The sequence below is a fragment of the Camelus ferus genome, chromosome 1 (assembly GCF_009834535.1).
Source record: "Camelus ferus isolate YT-003-E chromosome 1, BCGSAC_Cfer_1.0, whole genome shotgun sequence".
NCBI classification, from domain to species: domain Eukaryota; kingdom Metazoa; phylum Chordata; class Mammalia; order Artiodactyla; family Camelidae; genus Camelus; species Camelus ferus.
The window spans coordinates 34512061-34534685 of record NC_045696.1 but is presented as its reverse complement, the minus strand read 5'-3'; the positions used below and the strand labels follow the sequence as shown (position 1 = coordinate 34534685).

Below are 22625 nucleotides of genomic sequence, written 5' to 3'. Positions count from 1 at the left end.
GCTAATGAAGTAGAACAAATTATGGAAGGCCCAGAATAGTTACAAGCAGAATAAAAAAAGGGTCTAGAGGAGCAAGTAGTAGAAGAGATATTGTTTTCACTGGGCTTCTCTAAGTGCAGACATCAGAAACATTAAAAGTAGCTTTATTTCAGGTAGCCATTTATGGTTATTATCCAAATACAAATATGGGGACAGTATAGAAGCTGTGCTACTAAACAGAATCTACACTTACTGCAGCACAGGAATACTAGGACAACACAAACAAAAATGGAAATTAAAAGCTTTTAATAAGGAAGAAATCTAAAGGAAGAAACATCATTATGACCTGGTGCCTAAGAGCTGTCATCCATGGAAATTTATAAATTCTGCAAGACAGAAATTCAGATACAACTTTCAAGTAGAAATGTTCAGGTTAAGTGCTTGCATCCTTCAAAACAAAATATCATTAAGCATACAGTCACAAAGCCACCTGATGAATTTTCCCAGGAAAACTTTACAAGTTATAGTCACTGGCAGTTGCCGTAACTGACTGGCACCCTAGTGAGGTTAAAACCAAAACTGACCTGGTACCCAGTTTTTTATGCACCCATCTTCCCTGTAATATCCATCTTTAGTGATATCAATAAATCCTACTGGCGAAAGTACAATGAGCCAACTGTACCATGTACTAATTTCAAGGAATTATCAATGTTTCTAAATTTAATGAGTGTTGGTGGGGTAGAGTGTTAAAGGTTTGCCCTACTGACCTTCTAGATTTTTTTAAAAAAGTAAGATTGGAGGTTAAATAATTCTTTTGAGGTGCAAAAGAAGCCACTCCCAATCAGAGGAGACACCCTAGCTACAGCCCCTGAAAAACCCTCAGGCCTGACCATACAGGCACTCTCATTCTGATTAAGCAGTATTCCAGGAAGGAAGCATTTGGGACCTTAACCTCTTTGGACTCTAGACTTTAATTTTTCTTTGTGAATTTGATAATGGGAGACAACTCATTTGATCCAACTGAAATGTTTATGCTGACAAAACAAAGGCAAATTGGCAGGAGAATAATTATTGAAGTTGAAGGAGGGAGCAAAAACACTAGGGTGGCTGAAGGTAAGCAGCAGACACAAAGAGCAATAGGAGACAAGTCAAAGAGCTAGACAGGGGTTGGATCATGAAGCCCTGCAGTCCACTGTAAGAATGTTGGTTTTCATACTGAGATAGAAAAGCATGGAAGTTTTAGAATAGACCTCACTCTTATCTCTTTAAAAGGATCAGTTTGGCTGTGTGGAGAAAAAAACTGAGAAAAATTGGAAGCAGGGAGATAAAACTGTCCAGGGGAAAGATGACTACGGCTTGAATGAAGGTCATAACAGTGGTTGCAGTAGTCGGATATGCCTCTTCTCCCTTACTGCATGATTCAGTTCCTTGAGGGCAGGGGTTGTGATCTTTTTTCCTCCTTAAATAATCATTAGGATGAAGCTTCCCACATAGTACACTGCCAATTTTTTTCTTTTAGGAATACCTTCGACAACACTTTTATGTATCTAGATCTATGTCTATTAAAATAATTAAAGAAAATTCAACTGATTGATACTAAGAGAAAGTAAGTTGTATACACAGTCAGATACATGCAGCATTTTATGAGTACCTATTAAGTTACAAGCACTTAATAATTGAAGTTAACTTCAGAATATAAAAGAAAGGACACAGAATCTCAAGAGTTAAAGGATAAAATGGCTTCAGTTAATACAGAACGTTTTAAAGAAACTATAAATAGAATAATTTCTAATTTTTTTCAAAAAATCAGAGTTAAAGAGCTGAAAAATAAAAGTTAAGTTCCATAAAAGCATAAAGGGAAGCAAAAATTGCATATTCACTCTTTATAAACACAGTGAAATGCAGGAAATCAAAATGATAAGAAAGGATGAATGAGTTTTAAGATTATCTTAGTTCTATCATATTTTTTATAACTTTCTCCCCTCTTGATTATAAGTTATGTACACACACTGTAGTAAATCTGGATAATATATTTTTAAAAAAATCATCATTATCTGCCCACATATAACCACTATTAACATCTTGGTATAGTGCTCTTTTCTTGCTGTGTGACTTAGGGTTAGTTGTTTAACCTCTCTGAGTCTCATTTGTGTCATTCATAAAATGAAGATTAAAAACAGTACCTATCTCACAGGGGTATTGAAAGAATAAGTACAAAACTAAGAAAGGGACTTACATATTTTTTCCGAAAGGGCCAGAAAGCACCTTATGGGCCATACATTCTCCATCTCCACTTTTCAACCCTGCTGTTACATCATGAAAAGAATGGGCGTACTCCAATAAAGTTTTATTTGCAAAAGCAGGTGGTGCTGCTTGTGTCCCAATGGCTTACATCAAAGGTTCATAATCTGTTGGTGTGTTTGGATAGTTGTGGGATGTGTTTGTTTAGCAAGTTTTGAAATTCTTAAGAGAATCTGATAAAAACAAAAAACAAAAAACCTTAGACCTGCTCACCAAAGAAATGAAAACACAATCCTTTTTGTAAATAATTTCAGAGAGTTCACAGACTTCCTGAAGTACATAAATGATTTCCATGGATTACCATCAAGAAATCCCAATCCTAGTGAAACAGCTCATTTGATTTTTCTTTATAACACTTTGCCCCTCTAAAATACATATGTTGAGTACAGTGAGAATGGACTATATTCAAATTGTGTAATCCTGCTACAAACAAATTGTTCCACCTAATTTTTTTGCAATTGTATTTTATTTTCCTAGGTCATTACAGTCACTGAAAACATCATTTTTTTAAAGCTGAATGATATTTTAGTTTATGAGGGTTGAAAAGTGTTCAACTGTTTTAAATGTTCTGGTTGCTTTTCCATTTTCAACTCATTCCTTTCATTAACTACATTTAATGCTATAATGAATCACTTTATATCCAAATTTATACTTCCTCAGAAATTAATGCTGTAAGTCAAAATGTACAAATTATTTTTAATGTTTCTAATATATTTTGATGAATTATGGTTCAGAAAGGTATTGTAATTTTTGCTCTCACCAACTGAAAATGAGATGTCTTTTTTACCACACCCGCATGAGCATGGAATATAAATCTTAAACTTTACTAATGAGTTCTATAACCTGAGAGATCTTTGGCAAGAGTTTTCAAAGCTTGGTAAAAGGTAAAGTCGAAAAATGCACATCCACTGTTCTCTAGGTTAGTAAGGTTTCAAGATACTCAAGGTTAAATTTAAATAATACAGAGAAATGGAAACCTTAGAATTTAAGATAAGTATCTAAAATATATTCCATACCCTCCAACCTTCAAAACACAAGGTAATAACATAAAGTAACTGTCTGCAATCATCATAACACTTGCATTTTAAGAATAATCACTATGGTGACCCACTGCTTCAGAGAGAGGTATATCCCACGCAGGTTGAGAGAAAAATAAGTTGAGAATCACTTCTCATTGAACTTCTGATAGCTTAAGTTTGATTTTTTTTCTCTGTTACATTTATGAACATCTTTAGTTTCTGCTGCCTTGAATCTTTTTAAATCACTGCTTTACTCAGTCAGTAACTGCTTAAACATGCTGTAGTATATATCAAGACATATGCACAGATGCTGTAACAGATACCAAATGCATGTTCCTAGATACAATGTGTGTATATTGAAATGGCTAAGTACACAGGGCCCTTGACAGACTAGCCAGAATTCCAATCTGACTTAATCGAGCTTTTTAATCTCTCTTGGTCTTTCTTAGTTTCCTAATCTGTAAAATGAGAATAATGGCACGTATCTTGTGGGGTAGTGGATTGAATGAGATAAAACAGGTAAAAGACTTATCACAGTACCTGATACATGGAAAACACTAAAAATTATGAGTTTACACATATAAGAGCACTCCAAAAAAATAAGTAAATCTTCCAGATACTAAAAACATAACACATACACATCAAATCATTAGCAACAGTGACTACTGGATATTTATAATATTTTAACTTTAGGGTCATCAAAACAGATACGGGTTAATTTTTAGTAAACTCTAATTATAGAAAGACATATTAATAAATTGTATACATTAATATTTTACTGGGGTATCATATATACCCATACATATGCATACATATTTTTAAGGTACATAGAACAATGGTATACACCTAACTGTTAATATCTACTGATATGACCACTTCTCTTCCTTCTCTTTCTCCTTTCACTACTCTGTACCATTTTATAACAAATGGAGCCAGAAAATGAGGATGTCCCTTTCTTTCTCAAAGTTAATTAACTGATAAATTACAGTATATCACTCAACCCTGAACGAATATAACTAATCACGTTCTTCATGCCTTCACCTATACAGATAAGTACTGTGGAACAAAAGTACAGACTAGTGGTCACTCTGCACTCAAAATCAGCAAACTTAAATTGTTCTGTAAATCAACACAATCCACCTAAGAAGCTACCATTTTAGACCTCTTTTCACCTTAAATCTACAACCACCCCCATGTACTCTCAACAGATGAACTTTCTACCTACTCCAAAGCTCCTATACAAAGCAACTACTCCATTTGTGCTTTGAATCTTGTCCTTCCTTCCCTTTTTGGAATCTTACTTTCTGGATTGTCCCTCCTTTCTTTTGCAGATTTATCTCTTCCTTTCAAATGAATCATTCTCATCAGATGTTAAACATGCCAAATTCTCAACAATTTAGAAGAAAATATCCTCACCTTCAATCCACAAATATTCAATCCAGTTTCCACCCATATCTTTCCATCTCCTTTGTAAGTTATCTATACTACTGTCTCTATTTCTTTGCTTCCTACTCCTCAAACTACTTAAGTCTGGCTCCTACATCAAAACAACTCTGCTTAAAGTCACCAAAGACCTCCATGTTAATTCAATGGTTGGATCTCAACAGATTCCGATGCCAGTTACCATTACTCTATCCTGAAACATTTTCTTCCCTTGTTTTCTGTGACACCATAGTTTCCCGGTTTTCTCGAAGCTTTTTAACTATTCTTCTCAGACTTCATTTGAAGACTCAATCTTTCCTACCTGGCCATTTAACCAAAGTTTCTGAAGCTTCTTTTCCTCTTCTTTTCTCTCTCTATATTATCTCCCAATGTGAGTTCATTCATATGCATGACTTCAAATGCCATCCATATAGCTATGATGACCAGACCTCACTTCTGAGTTCAGGATTATGTGAATCCAGCCATCTTTAAGATCTCTCTGTGGATGAGGAAAGGCACTTTAAATTCAACATGTTCAAACTAAACCAAAGAATCTCAGCCAAGTTCAACTTGCCCAAGAATGCAATAATTGATAAGCCTTTTATTGGCCTGCATTTTATAGTAATATATACCTTTCCTTCCTAGAACTGATCAAAATTATAGCTTTACACAAAAATAGGGACAATGCCTGTTTGCTTATCACTATATGCCCAGTGCCTTATACAGTCATTCATCTGAATCTGGGAGATTGGTTCCAAGACCACCCCCTAAATCCCCCAATCCTCTACAGATATCAAAATCTGCAGGTGCTCAAGTCTCTCATATAAAATGGTGTAGTATCTGCATATAATCTACATACATCCTCCTTTACACTTTAAATCATCTCTAGATTACTTAAATACCTAATACAATGTAAATACTATGTAAATAATTGCTAGTGCACAGAAAATTCAAGCTTTGCTTTTTGGAACTTTCTGGACTTCCCCCCCCCCCAATATTTTCCATCTCCAGTTGTTGAACTCGGGGCTGCAGAACCTGTGGATATGGAGAGCCAACTGCATAAACCCTAACATCAATGACCCTTTTTTTCCTACTGTTTAATGGAAAGCCTTTCAGCTATTTTCACATTTATTGCTGCTTTGGAGAGTTGAGGGTATTAAGTGGTTGGTACAAGAATGTCAGTGGAGTAGCCTTTAAGATCGACCAGATCGACCTCCTCTCATATTTAGTTGACACCAAGTGTTCCACCATGGCTCTAACCAGGTGAGACTGAGTGGGTCTCATCCTAGAGAGCAGAACCATACTGAATAGAGTGTGAATAGAGAAATGATGAACTGACCTGTCAGAGAAATAGGGAGTTAAAAAAATCAGTGTGATATATATTACATGAAAGCTGAAGGTTATCTTGTATTAGATCCATTTGAAATTACAAATCTTAAAAATACTCTCCAATTCAGACTAGGTACTACTGTAACTGATTTACAACATAACTAGAATTAATATTTAGTTAAATAAACTACCCTAGATTTTAAAGGGCCTAATATCCTTATCACTGCATTTTAAATGGCATATTAATTGATCATATTTTATTGATATTTTATTTTTTCAAATATCTCACTAGACACAGATTTTACCATAGCTTTCTTAAATGTAATTTAAAGTTCTCTTTTTTGCTTTTGTTTGTAATTGCTAAGGTATAGTTTAGCACATTTTGGCAGGAAAATCAAAAAGATTCCATGCCAAAAATAACAGTACAACTGGTGCCTTACTTCTGTTTGGCAGAATTTCAAAATAATGGTATCACTAAAAAACTTAAAAACAATGAACTTCATTTAAAAATATTTTCTCCTACCATTTTATGTACATAATTAAAAGAGAGATAAAATTTTTAAGTCAATGTGATGAGTTGTTATTAGAAAGCAGTAATGACATATATCTTAATCCAAGACTGTGTAAAAAGAAGTTATGTAAGTTTAGTATCTCATCCATTAACCTAAAATTACCTCCATAATCTCCCTTAACCAATTCACTTAAAAAAAAAAAAAATTTCACATATTTTTGGGAAACAAGGAGTTAAAATTTCATCATGCTCAAAATAATCTTGCATTTATTCACAGAAAATAATCTGTAAAATAGGAAAGAAAAAAATGTGGTTTTTATATTTTATTTTTCCTCTCATTATAAAGGTAGTAGTTTAATCAAGAAAATGTAAAAGAATAAATAAATGTAAAGAAAAAGTCAGCTATAAACATATCACTAATAAAGTATCCACTGTTAATAACTTTGCATATTTCTTTTCGTCTTTTTTATTGACAAAAGTGAAATCATCTGTCCTTTGTATCTTTTCAGTAGTTATTATACCAGGACTAGTTTCGCATATGAATAAATATTCTTTATTCTTTAAAAACATGATCGTTAAGAGAACATAGGATTCCATCATATGTAACAATTCCCCTAACTTTGATCATTAGGTTATTTTCAATAATTTTCTATTTCAAATAATGTCATTATGAACAATTAGTACCATTCAATTCTGAAAGTCAACCTAAAAAAAGAATAAACAACAACAAAGCATTTAGCTCCCCAAATACAGCCATCAATATCTAGGGTTCGCTTTACTTTGCTTTTCACAATCATAATAAATAAGTTCATGACTTTCCATGGTAGTCAACTTCTATGAACACCGGAAATGTCCCAAATCTGTCAAATTTTGAAAACCATTTTTAGAAAGCTAAAATTTTAATTTGCAATGTATTAATAAAAAGAATTTTGTGAAAAGGAACACGTAAAGTAAATTCATTCAATGAAACTAATTCTAGCTCTGAATACTCATTACAAACTGGATCAGGAAGTAGCATACTCTTTTTCAAAAGTAAATAAATCACTACGAATTAGTTTTAATACTTGTCTTTTTATAATCTTTCATATCCACTATTCTTTATTGAGTTGAAAAACTTAACTTGAGACTTCTAGCTAAATGTAGCAGACTGAACACACAATTACTTCTGCTCCCACTTGAAAACTCCACTAAAATAACAGTAAAGATATTTTTGTTTTAAAAGGTCTAAACCCACATGGAGGAAAACAATGACAAAGGATCGATGATAGCATTTAGGCAGTTATTATTTAGAAAGCAGGGAAGGAGTTCAAAAATAAGCTGATTTGTGTTGAAGAACCCCAGAAAATCTCAGGAATCTGAAATGCCACATATTTCTTAAAGTGGAGGTGAAAGCAGAGTCAAAGACAGAAAGATCAGTTGAAAACCTCCCCCAGATTCCCTCCCCTGTTAGATCAATGAAAATTCCCAATTCTCTGGAGAAGCTGAGTAAGACTCAGAAATAATGGGGCAGGGGAGGAAGGGGTTAGAGGGAAGGAAGAAAGGAGATACAGAACACAGTGGGTAAAATCAAAGTGTACATACTGAACAGGGAGATGGTAAGTCCTCACCTCTGTCAACTGGGCTAACTGATTATATCTAAAACTAGGGGGAAAAAGTCATTTATAAACATGAAGGTAAATATCATAATTGCTAAAAAGAGTTGCAAGTGATTGCCTCTGGTGAACATATGGGGAAGGAAAGGGACAGAGTGCAACTGTTACTTTTATTATAAGCTGTGGCAAAATAGAAAAAAAGAAACAAAATAAAAAACACACACAAAAAAGGTTGCCTCTATAACATCCACTCATTCTACTTTCCTTATTAATAGAATCATAGACATCTAATCAGGGAAAAAATATTTTTTAAAGTTTCTAACATTCTTTTCAGATGGTGATAGCTAACAAAATGGAAATGGAAGTTACTGAGTAGGATTGAGGGCAAGATGTTTTTGGCTTATTCTGCTACATGGAACTCAGATGTGATGGCTGACACTCCAGCAACTATTTTGGATCATGAGGCAAACTTGAGATAAGAAGATAAGGATGACTGATTAGAAAGAGTAAATGATGGTACAATGATGATAAAGCTACTACATCATCCCTTTACTATCCATTCAAAACTATTCACATGAGAAATAAATGTGTAGTATTGTTTAAGCTATTTAAGTCAGGTCTCTAGAAGCAGCAAAATGCAATCCCTGACATTTAAGTCTTACAATATGACTTTTTAAACCAAGTACATATAAAACACATACAAAAATTAAAAGTAAATCAAAAATAAAATTCCAGTGAGTAACAAAAACAGTAAAAATGTATAATTATACCCTAAGAAACTAAAGAAACTATAAATATTATGTAAAATGTTATACCAAGACTAAGAGATAAGTGTTATATTTTCCTAAAACAATTAAATTTTAATTTCTTTAAAGTAAGAGGCATTAGCACATATTTTATAAAATCATAAGGTGAACCCTTTTTTCTGTTAGAGTGTCTCTTAGGTACTGTGCCTGGTACACAGTAGCTGCATAAAATTATTTGAGGATCATTGAATACTTTTTTTTAAAGACATAAAGTATCCACTAAGAGTTCCAAAGTAAGGATATAGCAAGGTTTCTCAACTTCGGCACTACTGATATTTTGGACCAGATTAATTCTTTGCTGTTAGGGCAGCCCTGTGCACTATAGGGTGTTCAATAGCATCTCTGGCCTCTAACCACTAGATCCTACTAGCAACCCCTCAATTAAGACAATCAAAAATATCTCCAGACATTGCCCAATGTCCCCTGCAGGAAATAAAATTTGAAAAAATACATATATATATGGTTGTTTTTGCAAATCATTTAATGCTCTGTCAGCAACACTTGGCTTTCCTAGTTAAATAACAAAATTTTAGAATTATAACATTTCTAAATTATCTCTACAGTTTATTGAGGGATACAAACTATAAGTGACCTACAGATTAGAGTATCCCTAACATCCCTCTTAAACCTTCAGAGGATTTCACATGAGAGAAATATTAATAGCATCTATCTATTTAAGCCTATCTATGTGCTAGGTACAGTACTGAGCACTTCATGTTTATTCTCTCATTTTATACTCATGACATCCTCATGGGATGGCTATTAACCCCACCACAATAAAAAACAACTTTAAAGTCTATTTTAATCAACATATCGAAGTGCTCCCAGAAATACATAGTTATCACGCACTATATTCATTCTGGCTCTGAGCTAAGAAGAAGGTATCTTTACTTGCTTAATTTACAATTTATGATAAAAAAAATTTCAATTTTCAATATATCTAGCAACAAAATTAGGTTGAATTATCACAACCCTCAGGAACTGGGGAAATGTTCTTAGCACCTAACAAGTCAGAGAAATAATAATTACTTGACTGTTCCTTGAAGTATTTTTTACACTGTGGCATAATGCAAGAGTACTTTTTAAATTTTTCGTACATGATTCCCTGAGTACTTCCAGTAACTTTTTCTCTTCTGTACAACTTGACCAAACAAACAAAAAAATCACTTTACAATTATTTGAGATTTATAATTTCCATCTGTCTTTTAGTAGAAATTGAAGGCTGGGATCAAAATCCCAGCTTGTTCATCTGACAAGTTAACTTGTTCAGGCCTCAATTTCAACTATGTTACTTGCATAACAAGGCCTATCCGAAGGCCTTAAGAGTTAGTAGGCCCTCAATAAAAATTACATTCCCCTTCCTTTCACCCTCAATTAAATATTAGCTAAGGGTCAATTCTATTTAAGCATTTGTTGCAGGTCTACTAATAAGAGCGAAGAGAGGATATGATGGAGCAGTCAGTCTAACATTATTCAATGTTAACTGGTAATTAACATTGTTAATCTCCCAAATCCATCATCTCAAAATTGTGTTGTAGCCTAAGGAACCATTCCCCTAGTGTGGGATTTAATAATTACTGGTATTGTTTCTCAAATAGAAAAGTATACAATAAAACGCACTGAGCACATGCATAATTTATCACTTATATTATCTGGAGTCTTCTGTTTTACTTTTCCTTGTGGTAAAAGACAGAACCGTTCTTGAAAAGAAGTGTTCCTTCCTCTCCCTTCACCCGCACAACCAACTGCCAAGAAATTCTGATTCATATTTCTCTCTAAAAGGAGGAAGATAAATTGGAGCCTTTCTTCTCAACCCCACAAAGCTGTGTGTATTATTCGTATATTTAGTTAACTGTCACCAACCCAAGTGCATATTATCCATTTTACAGATTACTCAAAAGTAAGTCACTTACTAATGAAATAAGTTTCTCTTAGTGAATAGTAGGAAACCAAATGTTTAAAAAGAAACAATCTTTGAGAATTAGATTATATAATCCACTGCTTCCCTTACTGGCAAACAAAACAAAACTACTATACTAGAATGTTATTAATCAATCAATAAAGTTCAACTTAATACATGTAACATTTTATTTCATCTTAAAGTTTTATTACAAAAAAAGACTTCACAAAGCTCACCTGCAAGGTGGAACCAGGACAGGAACCCTCAGATCTACTGGTAATCTATAGTACTGTAAAATATCTTATGAGGTTTCAGGTAAAAGTTGGTAACATGGAAGTATGTCAGTTTAACATTAATAATTTAGCAATATAAAATAAAAGTTTAAGTTGTTCCTATTTAGTTTTATTTTCCTGGATATTTTAGGAAGCAGTGGAGTTTTATAAAATAGTCAACTTCATTTGTTCTTAAAATAAGTTACTGTCACTATTCTGATACTGTATTTCACCAGCTAAATTTATTCATTTGTTCTTAAAGTTGACTTCAAGAAATAGACTAAAGAGTAGTTAAAAGTCCTCCAAAAATGTTCTGGCTCTCAAATAAAATTTCAAATTCTACAGTAATTAAGGGTTATCTGTCAAGTAAATTAACAAAGCTAAATGTAACCAAAACCAACTTGCTCATTAATGCTATAAAAAGCAAACATAGAAAAAAATAAAAAAGACTTTCTGCCTGTGAAAATATTAAAAAGATCAATTGTAACTTAATTTTTCAGAAGCTTAAAATTCCTATAAATACAAAGTCTACTGATAATATGGTTTCTAGATGTAAAACAGTTAGAAGACAAGCTCTGTAAAGACACTGAACCTCTAAATCCTGAATGTAATATCAAAAAAAAATTATTTTTTCAAGAAAGTCACTAAGAGAGTAATGCCAAAGAAAACTGACATATCTTTTATAACAAGACAATTTCCACCATCAAATCAACTTATCTATTGAGGGAAGACAGATGAAATCAAAACACAGTTTAAACTAGTTATTAAAAACCTACCTGAAAATATCAACCCCACCCTTCTTCTTTCAATGCTTGGAAAGGACATAAAATCAAATTTCAGCAAACACGATGCCAACTTCTGGTTAATTTTATTTCCTACTTGTTACCAAAATGAAATTAATGGCTAACTTTAATTAGTGTGTAAAGAATTCAAATCCCTTACATACTCACTAACTTAATTACTATGCCTATATGACAGAAGAGGAAACTAAGGCACAAAAAGGTTAAGTAATTTGTTCAAAAGAACATAGCTATAAGTAGTGGAGCCATGATTTGAACCCTATACATCCAACATGATAAATGGAGGAATGGGGTGGAAAAAGGAGCAGTTAATTTTTTTTTTCCAAAATACTTTGCAAACTAAGAATGTCGTGAATGAGAACAAAATCTTTAAACTATAAATATACACAGATATGAATGCAGATAACATAAATTTTACCCCTAGACAAGTACTTCGGTGCTTTAATATCTGATTATGGTCAAACACTATAAACTACCTCAAATCGCAGTGGCAGTCGACCAAGTAAAATAATTTACTGTCACTGTTCAGACACTGTATTTTACAGGCTAAAGAAAATACATTGTAATTTAAAGGAAGGGGGTGGGGAGTGGTGATGTAACCGGAGCAATAGTTTCAGGAAAACTACTTTCTCTATTAGCAGTTAATTAGAAAAGAGCTTGTGTGTGTCAGGGAAAGAGGGTAAGAAAACATGACAATCCCACTGCCTTAACCCCACCTCCCAAAAAAGTAACTAAATCACCATGGGTCAGCGCCTAAGCCAAAAGAAGAACTGACCCAGCGGAATCTCGTGAGGGAATGACAGGAGACCCTAGCAGAGGGGGAGGGGTGGCGATGACAGGAGAGGGGGCGGTAGAGAGATGGCATGCCTCCCATCTCCGAAAAAGGGGAGAATACAGGGGGCAAGGGGCGGAGAAGGGAAGGCAGGAAACGTTGCCAGAGATTCCGAAAGAGGTGACAAGAAACAGGGTAGGAAACACAAGAAAGGCGGGACCCTCGGGCAGAAAGGGGTCTGTATGGGGCAAGGGAGGCATGTCAGTACAGAGCTTTCCTGCCAGCTGACCCTCCTCCGCTCCAGCCCCTCCACCCGCGACAAACTCACTTTCTCAGCAACCCTAAACCTGAGCGGGTCAACCCCGTCCCGCTCCCCGCCCCCCACCCCAAGCCAGATAGGTGGAGGGGGGAGCTTCACCCTCACTCTCCTTGTTGGGCTGGTGGAGCGAGCGATGGACACAGCCCAGATTCGAAGTCGAGGCGGCCAGGAGAAGTAGGGAGGCCCAGGACCCGGCTGACAAGTCCGGGCGGCCGACAGGCGCCTCACCTGACAGAAGCGTCGGCAGTAATCCCGACTGCTGATCCCGACGCCGCCGCCGCCACCACAGCTGCCGCCCCCAGCGACGCCTCTGCCGTCGTCCGCAGCTCTAAGCCCAGCAGGGCCTGGCGGGGACTCCACAATGGCCACGAGCTCTTCTCCGAGGCGTTCGGCCTCTTGGTCGCTCTCTTCCTCCGCCATGAGGCTCTCGCCGCCCAGCGCGTACCAGCCCCTGCGCCGCCGCCGCTGTAGCTGCCTCGGCTAACCTCCTCCTCCTCCTCTAGTTCCCTCCCCCTTCCCTCCGCCCGAGCCGGACGGGGGCCTCGCGACTGGCTCTACTTCCGGCTCCGCCCACCCACGCCCCCAATTTTCATTGGACAACTCTAGCCGCCAATCACGCATATGCCCGCCCTTCCACTACCATTGGTCAAATCAGCCGCCTGTTTGATACACCCGCGGTCCGTTGGTCAATGTTGCTCGGCGGTTGCTGGGGACCGCCTACGAGCTCTGCCATAGGCGGCGCAGGAGGACGGGGCGCGGCGGGGGACACGGCGGCCGCCGCTGGGCTCGATCGGGCGGCGGCGGCGGCGGGGTCGGCGGCGGCGGCGGAGGCGGCGAAGACGAAGACGACGGGTCCTCCTCCTCCCTCACCCCATTGCTCCTCCTTTTCTTCCTTCTCTTTTCCTTTCCGGCCGGGTATCGTCCACTTCCCCTAGCGGCGGCCCCGATCCTACGGTACCGAGAAGCTAAAGAGGCCGAGGGTGGGCCCGGCCGTTGGTGCGGGCTTTGGGCCCGGGGCCTTCGTTCCCGAAGCGGGAACCGGAGGCGGGGCCGGGGCGCCGTAGTCGGCGGGAGGAAGTGGGAGGAGACGGGAAGCCTGACAGCGGCCGCCTCCGCCGGGCGCCTGCCGCCTCCTCCCTTGAGACTGCCGCCAACTCGGCTGTCGAGTTCCCGGGCCCACAGCCGGCAGCTGGGACTCGGCCCTGCCCAGCTAGCGGGGCAGTGGTGGTGGGGCGCCGGCGTGCTGGGCTCTGCGCGGGAGGAGGGAGTCTAGACGCCAGGAACGCCTCGAGCCCCGCCTTTCCCTCCTCCCGAACCCTGAGGCCTGGGGCACGCGAGGAGGTGCGGAGCGGGGCGAACGACCGAGAAGGGACTAGGATGAGGAGTGTTTGGGTAAACGCAAGGATCCGGATTTGTGGTGTGGACTTAACTAGAGTGGTTTTAAAGACACTTGCGTGCTGACTGTTGTGGACGTTCGTGTTCGTTTTCCATCCGCCCTTCCCCCTCCCCCATCTTTTCTTTCCATTTGTTTTTCGTGTTTTACAGTAAAGGCATGACTTCCCGGCACCTCAGGGAAAATAGGGTGCAAGCCCAGAAACTATTTCCCCACCACCACTTGTTGAAAAACTGATTTGAAGGCATCTCCGAGTTTAAACCAACGGAAAGTGCCAGGATTGCATGCGTCTCTGGTTTTGCGCTGGAGACCCTTCACTACTAGGTATCAAGACGGAAAAACCTGGAAACTAATTCGGTAAACATTTAAACTTGAAGACTTCTGATGACTTTTATTTTTATCTAGTAAATGATTTGCTTCTTCTCCCATCTTTTCCCCCTGCTCTTAACTTTTTAACTTCCTCGTTTAGGATATCTTTATGTGGAAAACACTTTTGTTCTTCGGTTCTGCAAACTCGAGCATTCTCTATTGGGTGGATATTTGCCTTGCGGTAACGCAAATATACTTTAAAAGTTACAAGACTTTGGAATGTATAGGCCTTTCATATTAGTACAAAGTGAGCAGTTTATGCTTAAAAGGAAAACGACCTTTTTCATTGTTTTAGGGTTTGAAATCCAAATATTTAAAGACGAGACTTTTCACATAGATTTAGGCATCACTGGACACAAATATGTAATGGTTTTCATAACTAGCTTACAACCATTGATCATAATTGGGACTGATTTGCTATATGATTATAAAACATACCATTAAGTTAAACTACAAATATGTGTGATGGTATTTAACTATTTAATAGGCAGGAGTCATATCTGTCTTAAATGCCAGTGGAAACCTATAGACTAAATAATGTATTTGGTACATGAGAGCCGTGCATTGAACAGATTTTTAATGGAAAAAAATAGAGTTAAACTTCTTAAAATCTAACTTAACATACTTTCCAGAATTTCTGTGAAATGTTGAGGTTATGTCCACAGGTGACTAACACATTGGCAATTTGAAATTCTTTTGAGAGATATTTCATGTTACCCAGCTATGAATTCTCTAGTCTAGACTAATGGAATACTCCATCGTTTCTGATTACACTTATAAAGCATTGCTCTTTAGAGCTCCCTTGGGAATTTTTCTCTAATGTATGTAAACTGAACAGAATTCCAATTTGAATTCTATGAAACTCATTTCAGTTTCTTAACCTAGGTTAATGTAAGAGATTAGCACAATGGCATGGCCCCAGGGAACAAATGGTCATCACTGACAACGTTTGTTCTTTATCTCAAGTTTGCAGTTCCCATAACATGATTTTGGCAATGATCATAAAAATTTGTTGTTAGGATAAATCGAGAAATTATGAAGCTGCTTCTGAGTTAAATGTTTGGAAAAATAGTGAAGAAATCATTTACTTATTCCATATAAAGAAATTGTGATATACAAGGTGCTATGTTAAGTTCTTAGTTTTGATCTAACTTATCAGTTAATAAGTGAAATAAATATTAATAAATGTAAATATTAGTCTTTAATGGAAGAAAGAAGACAGTTTTAGGCACTTTTGCATATCTTGACTGTCACCTTTTGGAAAGAATGCATTACAAAAATGACTTACTTTGAGCTGCGTATTTTGATTTTAAGAATTGTCATTGTTGCTGCTTTTATTTGCATTTGGTCTGTGTTCTTTCTTGGTTTTTACTTTTCTTCTCAGAACAACTTTGGAAATTATATGCGTCTGCATATAGATTTATGCCATTTTAGTCGCCACATATTTGAACAGTTGTACACAATTCTCTGCAATTGTGTTCCTAAAATCAGTTGCCCCAGAACTGTGAAGGGAAAGAAGCTCTTTTAAACTTGAACATACGTCTAAATGGATGAGATTAATACAGTTAACACCATAAATGTTGATCTGTGATTAGGTTTTTCTAAAGAATAGTGACATCTAGGAGAGTTGGAGCTCTTTTTTCATAGTTCTAATTTATTTGAATTTCATCAAAATCAGGGAATGAACCTAGTTGTTACTAATAACTTGCTCTGATTTTGCCTACCCTTACATATTTCAGGTAAGTTAAGACTTAGTAGACACACAGTCTCTTCATTTGAATTAAGTTTTCTGAAGCCTTTATTCTAAAAATGCTTATGTCTTCCTTTTATTGGTAATTTCTTCCCAAATGAAGTGTTGTTATAACACTTTGTTTCTCTTGTCTTGAAAGAACCTTATTCAAAGTCAGAATGGAAAGATTTGTAGTGACAGCACCACCTGCTCGAAACCGTTCTAAGACTGCTTTGTATGTGACTCCCCTGGATCGAGTCACTGAGTTTGGAGGTGAGCTGCACGAAGATGGAGGAAAACTCTTCTGCACTTCTTGCAATGTGGTTCTGAATCACGTTCGCAAGTCTGCTATTAGTGACCACCTCAAGTCAAAGACTCATACCAAGAGGAAGGCAGAATTTGAAGAGCAGAATGTGAGAAAGAAGCAGAGGCCTCTTACTGCATCCCTCCAATGCAACAGTACTGCGCAAACAGAGAAAGTCAGTGTTATCCAGGACTTTGTAAAAATGTGCCTGGAAGCCAACATCCCGCTTGAGAAGGCTGATCACCCAGCAGTCCGAGCTTTCCTGTCTCGCCATGTAAAGAATGGAGGCTCCATACCCAAGTCAGACCAACTGAGGAGAGCATATCTACCTGATGGATATGAGAATGAGAATCAACTCCTTAACTCACAAGATTGTTGACAAGGAGGTTACCACCATTGTGATCAAGATAAATAATGTGGAGTATTAAAGTTATGTGTTGATTGTGTGGTTCATTTTTATATTTATTTCATTTTAAATCATGTGATGCAGAATAGTTTTGCAATGTATATAGAGTTGCAGGCAAAAACAACAAAAAACAACAAAAAAAAAACCTCACTGCAAAATGTATTGTTAATTTTAGTCACCAATGGTGTAAAGCAAAACTTAGGGTTTAGAGTGTGCTAGGATACCTGAAACCTGATGGTTATCTTTCAAATTGATGGTTTTTCTCCTGAAGTGTTTGTGCATGGAAGAACTGCCCTGCTTTCCTACCCTGTTGCCACGTATGATTATTCCTTGTGAGATTACTTCATTACTTGGATTAAAGACTAGCCTAGGAAATTGAAGCTGCTGCCAGGCAACGCCACTCACAGTAACTTAAAGGAATTATTTCTGATTAGAGGATCCTCAAAAAGGAAGAGATGGTGGGTAACTGTTCTTATATCTTCATTATTTGTAGCAGAAAGTGACTGTTTATTTCAGACTATGCTTTACTCATACATGATGTAGTTACCTTAACTATCCTTCAGTTCCTCACTGTCTTTTCCCCTTTTTTTAAAGGCTTATTGTTGTATTTAGTAGCAGCTTCAAGTGACCAAAAGACTAAAATCTTTTTTTTAATGTCAGTGCCAAGAGCCATGGGGAATTTTGCAGTGACATGATTTTAGTCTCTTACGATAAACATACATTTTTGAAACATAGTTTTCATTTCAAGTATCATCTTGAATTTGCAAACTTATTTTTTATGTCATGGTGTTAAAAAGACTTCAAGATTGGCATTTTAATTTAAGCAGGTAGACATTTTATGATTGAGTTTCCTACTTTTACAGAGAATAATTTTTGGCTGACAGATAATAAGGAAATTACTTTCTATGCATTAATTTTCCATATGATTTTATAAGAGTTTGTTTAGATAAATAGACTAGAAACAAGTTTGCTTACTTTCATTTTTATGTACTTTGCCTCTGGTGGTACAAGGTTTTTAAACATGGATGGTAAACAATTGTCTAGAAATACTGGCAAGGTTTTTGTAATGGAGATCTGGCAGTATCCTGCATAACTGTTTGGGTGAGGAAATAATCAGTTCTGTTAAAGGTCAACCATGTTCAGGAAATGATCTCCATCTGAACCTCACTGTCCTGTAAGGTTATCAAAGTAGCTTAGCTCAGTTAGGTCCTCTCTGTTGGATACCCGAATTATATTTTTTAAAAATTAAACAGCTGGAAACTTGGACTAGAGCTTTAAAAAAGAATCTTAAATTCTTTCAAAACATTCAAGTTGAAAATATTTATAAAATATATTTCTGTTACAAAGCACTGATGAATAATGCCCTATGTGACTTAGAGGGAGTTAATCTTTGAGGTCATTTTACCACAAATTTTAATTCAAAAAAAGCCAAAGTGAATAAGAAAACAATTAGGTTTTATATTTTTCAAAAAGCTTTCAGTGTCTTAAGTCTTTTTTAACAGACTTAAGTTCCTAGTTTGTGTTGTCACAGTACCCATCTGATTTTAGATTTTATGTGGGTTTTTTGCTTGTTTGTTTTCATTTCTAAATAAGCCTGCCACCAAAAAAAAAAAAATCACTTGTCAAAATTTGAACTACCGGTTTTTCTCATGTTCAGTTATGTTCAAGTAGCACAATAAATGCCTAAAGTAGTGCTCTCATTGATAAAGAACAGGCATGAGGAGACTGGCAGCAAAACAACCAAAATGTGCTTTGTTTTTACTTCTACTAAAGAATTAGCAGGCAACCATATTTAATTTGAATTACCTAAGATGATAGAAGGCCTAAGAAGCTAGGAAAATAATTGAGTTTTACAGCACTATTTTTAGAATATAAAGATAAATATACAATCATTCTAATTTTTTCAGATATCTCATATGATTCAGACTGCTCCTTAACATTTGGATATTGATTTGCACTAACAGCAAACATGTAGTGGCAGGACAGATTTGAGTAGTCATAAGTAGTAAACTGGATGACACTGCACTTAGAAAAATAGCAGTAATTCACATTTGAATTTCTAGTGGTTATTACTAATTTCATGATCATTTAGGTCCCATATATCTTAATGTATTTCTCCAGGCTCCCGACTTTTCCCACATATCTAGGGGCATAATCCATACTCCTGTTAGGATTGTATCATGTCCTTAGAAGCATTTTCCATCCTGTTGCAGAGGTTTAACATGCTTTTTACTGATTATGAAACTGTTCATTCCCTGAAACTGGTTAACTTTACTTCACAGATAAATAGATAAGACAGAATGATTGTTGTAGCCTGCTCAAACTGGTACAAATCTGTGAAACCATGGTTGGCATACGTTGGATAACAAAGGAAGATGTCTAAGAGGCATATGCTGCTGTGGAGCATAGTGGACGTGTGTACAGAAGCTTTCAATCTTAACTATATAGTGTTAGTGCGATGCTATACTATTGGAAAAATAGCAAGTTTTTTTCTATTTTATAAGTTGTATGCATAAACATGAGATTTGTAATGTTTCATTTATAAACTGCCTTCAACACATGCTTACCTATTAAATAGTGTTTTTTCAAAGTATGGTAGTATGTCTTCCAGAATTTCACTATATGCTTACAGTAAATAGTTCCTAGCTTGTTGAAATGTCAAATTCCTTCTTGGTTTCTTTTGATTCTATGGAGCATATAGCAAGCCTGAAAGACATTGTAATCATTTCTTACAGGGGGAAAATTTAGAAAGATTGTGTATTGGAGCCTAAATAGTCGCTTTATTAATTATCTTTGAGTAAGACTTTTTTTTTTAACAAATGCTACTTCCAGTTAATGCATTTGGCCCTACTGAATTTTCAGGGACCAGAATACTTAAAAAGTTCTGCATTTTATAATTGTAACCAATTAAGTATGGCCTTGGGGTTGTTCTAAAGTATTCATTGCTTTAACAACTATTGTAAGTAACCGCTGGCAAGATCTCCAAGCAGAAAGTTCCATGTTAAAATCTTTTGCCTGAAGGAATTTGTATGTAAATGAAAACACATTTAAACAAAATAAAATTTAAGGTGGCCCAAGACGAAAGCCACAAACGATTTGTCATTTGGTGCTTAAATCTTTGTAAGGGCTCTCAGTGGTCTGAATTGCCCCAGCTGCCTTTAAATGAGTACAGTTCACCTTAAAACACATTTATTAAATAGAAGACTGATTCTATAATTTCATTGAAAATCAGCCTAAAATAAGTTGCTTTGGCTTCTAGTCAGCACTGATTAAAATGTGAATAGTGAAGGGACTATCCTAAACCTGGTTTATCTCAATCCGCACTATCATAGACTTGAGGTAAAAACAGTTCTTACCTGTTGGTATTCTACTTGTATCTGGAATATTGTATTCATTAAAATTTTACTATGTTCATTTTTGTATTCCCTTATTTTTTTTTTTTTGCTCACGCATGTATCCTTAGTATAAATGTGTTGCTTTAAAAGTTTTGTCTCTGTGACATTTAGAAATAAATTTCAAAAATTGTTTCAGAAGTTTTTGAAAGCATGTTTTGTTTTGTGAGTCAGTATCATTTCATAATTTCAAAAGATTACAATTTTACTAATTTAGTTTTATTTTGCTACTAGTTATATCTCTGTAAGATTATTAACCCTTATGCCCAATATAAAAGCATATATCCTGTCAAATCAGATTCATATCTAGCTACAGATTGCCCCTTTCTCCTAAAATTACATAAGTAATAATTAAACAAGCTTAATCAGTGCTTTTAATTGGAAATATACTCAACACTCTACTTTTAGAAATAGTAATTATGAAAGACAAGGACCTAATTTGTTCTCATAAGTTTTACTGGGTTTTTGAAAGGTTTGCTATATTATTCGGCACTGGGGGGAAAATGCATAGAAGTGGAAAACTGTCTTGCCTTTTATTAGTTTTACATAGTTTTTAGAACAAATATTCCTTCTGTTCACTTCTGTTTGGAGAAAAATTAATGAATTTTTAAAGTAATTGACTTGTTTTTCCTGAATCGAAATAGTAGAAAGGACCTTAAGAAATCAATACTTCTGTTTCTAGTTTAACATCTCCAAACCATCAGAGGCTTGTCTTCATTTTTCTTAAAGTATCTCATTATAGCCTTTATTGGTGTAAACCAATTGAATGTATGGGCCTCTGGCCTCTGGGTCTCGTAATGTTACTTTTTTTTTTTTCTGTGTGTAAATTGAATTGTATTATGCACCTGTAATATGATTATCTTATGATGCAAAGATGCTCCTGGGATCAGGCCAGCTAACCTAGCCCTGCGAAGACTAAAACTAGGAAGTACAATAGGACTTATTTGTGATGTGATGAATTTGATAAGTATGGCATGACTTCCATCTGATTACCCCTTCAATACGTTACTTGATTTCAACTGTTTTATATGCATACTACTTAGAATGAATGTTTAGCTCTCTCGTTTAAATGTTGGAATCAGATCATCTAAAAGCCTATGGCCTCAAGTTCTTGGTTAAATTTGAATAATATGCAGTCAACTAGTATTTATTGAGTCCTTATCATGTGCCTGACGCTACTCTAGCCACTGGAGATACATCAGAGAAAATAAAGATGATTCATTGTCTAATACAGTGATGGGGCAGGAGCAGGGAAGGGCACATGTTGTCTTTTCTAGCCAACTTCTTTAAGCATTCCTTGTTAGACTAGTAAATTACCAACAGAATAGTTATCACTGTTTTCATCTTGATTCTCCAAGTCTCATTTTGTACAAGAAGAGAAATAAAAATAGGAAATTTGTAAATTAGATGATCCGCACAGCCTCTGAAAATCTGGTAACATATGTTATCCATAAAATATCCATTTCCAGATTAAAATCTATTAAACTATGAGACTGACCAATTTAAATACCTGTAAAATAAGAACCTGCCACACATTCTAGTGCAATGCTCGTGGTAAATCAAGAGCTCCTTTGAATACTGGATATCAAGAGAGTCACTGGTGTACCTAATCCCACATTAATAATGATGATCATAATCCCCCCACCCTGAGCTGGTATGTTATGTTAGATGACAGATTCTACAATCTTCTGTTTAAGCATAAAAGGCCTTGGTATGTAATAAGAGACATTGTTTTAAATGCCTTCTCTTTGAATTTTTTCTTTCCATGCTCATGTAGGACCTATTCAATAGTAACAGTAAGAATGATTTTATGTATTCTTTTTAACGTAGCAAATTCCACTTTAATGAATATATCCTACAGGAACAAAATAGCCAATGTATAAAGATACATGTAAAAGGAAGTTCATCTTACTATTATAATCACAAAAAACTGCAAATATTATGAATGTCCAACAGTAGTGGAATGGTCCAAAAATTATGACATATCCATATTATGGAGCTATTCAAGTG

At 36.2% G+C, this 22625-nt stretch overlaps 2 protein-coding genes across 2 annotated transcripts in view; one reads left to right on the top strand and one right to left on the bottom strand.

The window, feature by feature from the left end:
- The window catches only part of ZNF654 (zinc finger protein 654), an 86427-nt gene extending 72695 nt beyond the window's left edge, over positions 1-13732 (bottom strand). The window contains 1 exon segment of the mRNA XM_006188208.3: positions 13251-13732. Within this exon segment, the coding sequence (XP_006188270.3) occupies positions 13251-13442 (192 nt within the window). The 5' untranslated portion in view covers positions 13443-13732.
- Positions 13733-13758: 26 nt separating this feature from the next.
- Positions 13759-20637, top strand: CGGBP1 (CGG triplet repeat binding protein 1). Its single transcript, XM_032477586.1, has 3 exons — positions 13759-13976; positions 14568-14772; positions 16674-20637. Exon 3 carries the CDS (start codon positions 16693-16695, stop codon positions 17194-17196), a length of 504 nt encoding a protein of 167 aa, XP_032333477.1. The 5' UTR covers positions 13759-13976; positions 14568-14772; positions 16674-16692; the 3' UTR covers positions 17197-20637.
- The last annotated feature ends 1988 nt before the right edge of the window (positions 20638-22625 follow it).

Excerpts from the sequence above, each read along its gene's own strand:
- CGGBP1 (XM_032477586.1), top strand. The coding sequence starts at position 16,693 with ATGGAAAGATTTGTAGTGACAGCACCACCTGCTCGAAACCGTTCTAAG.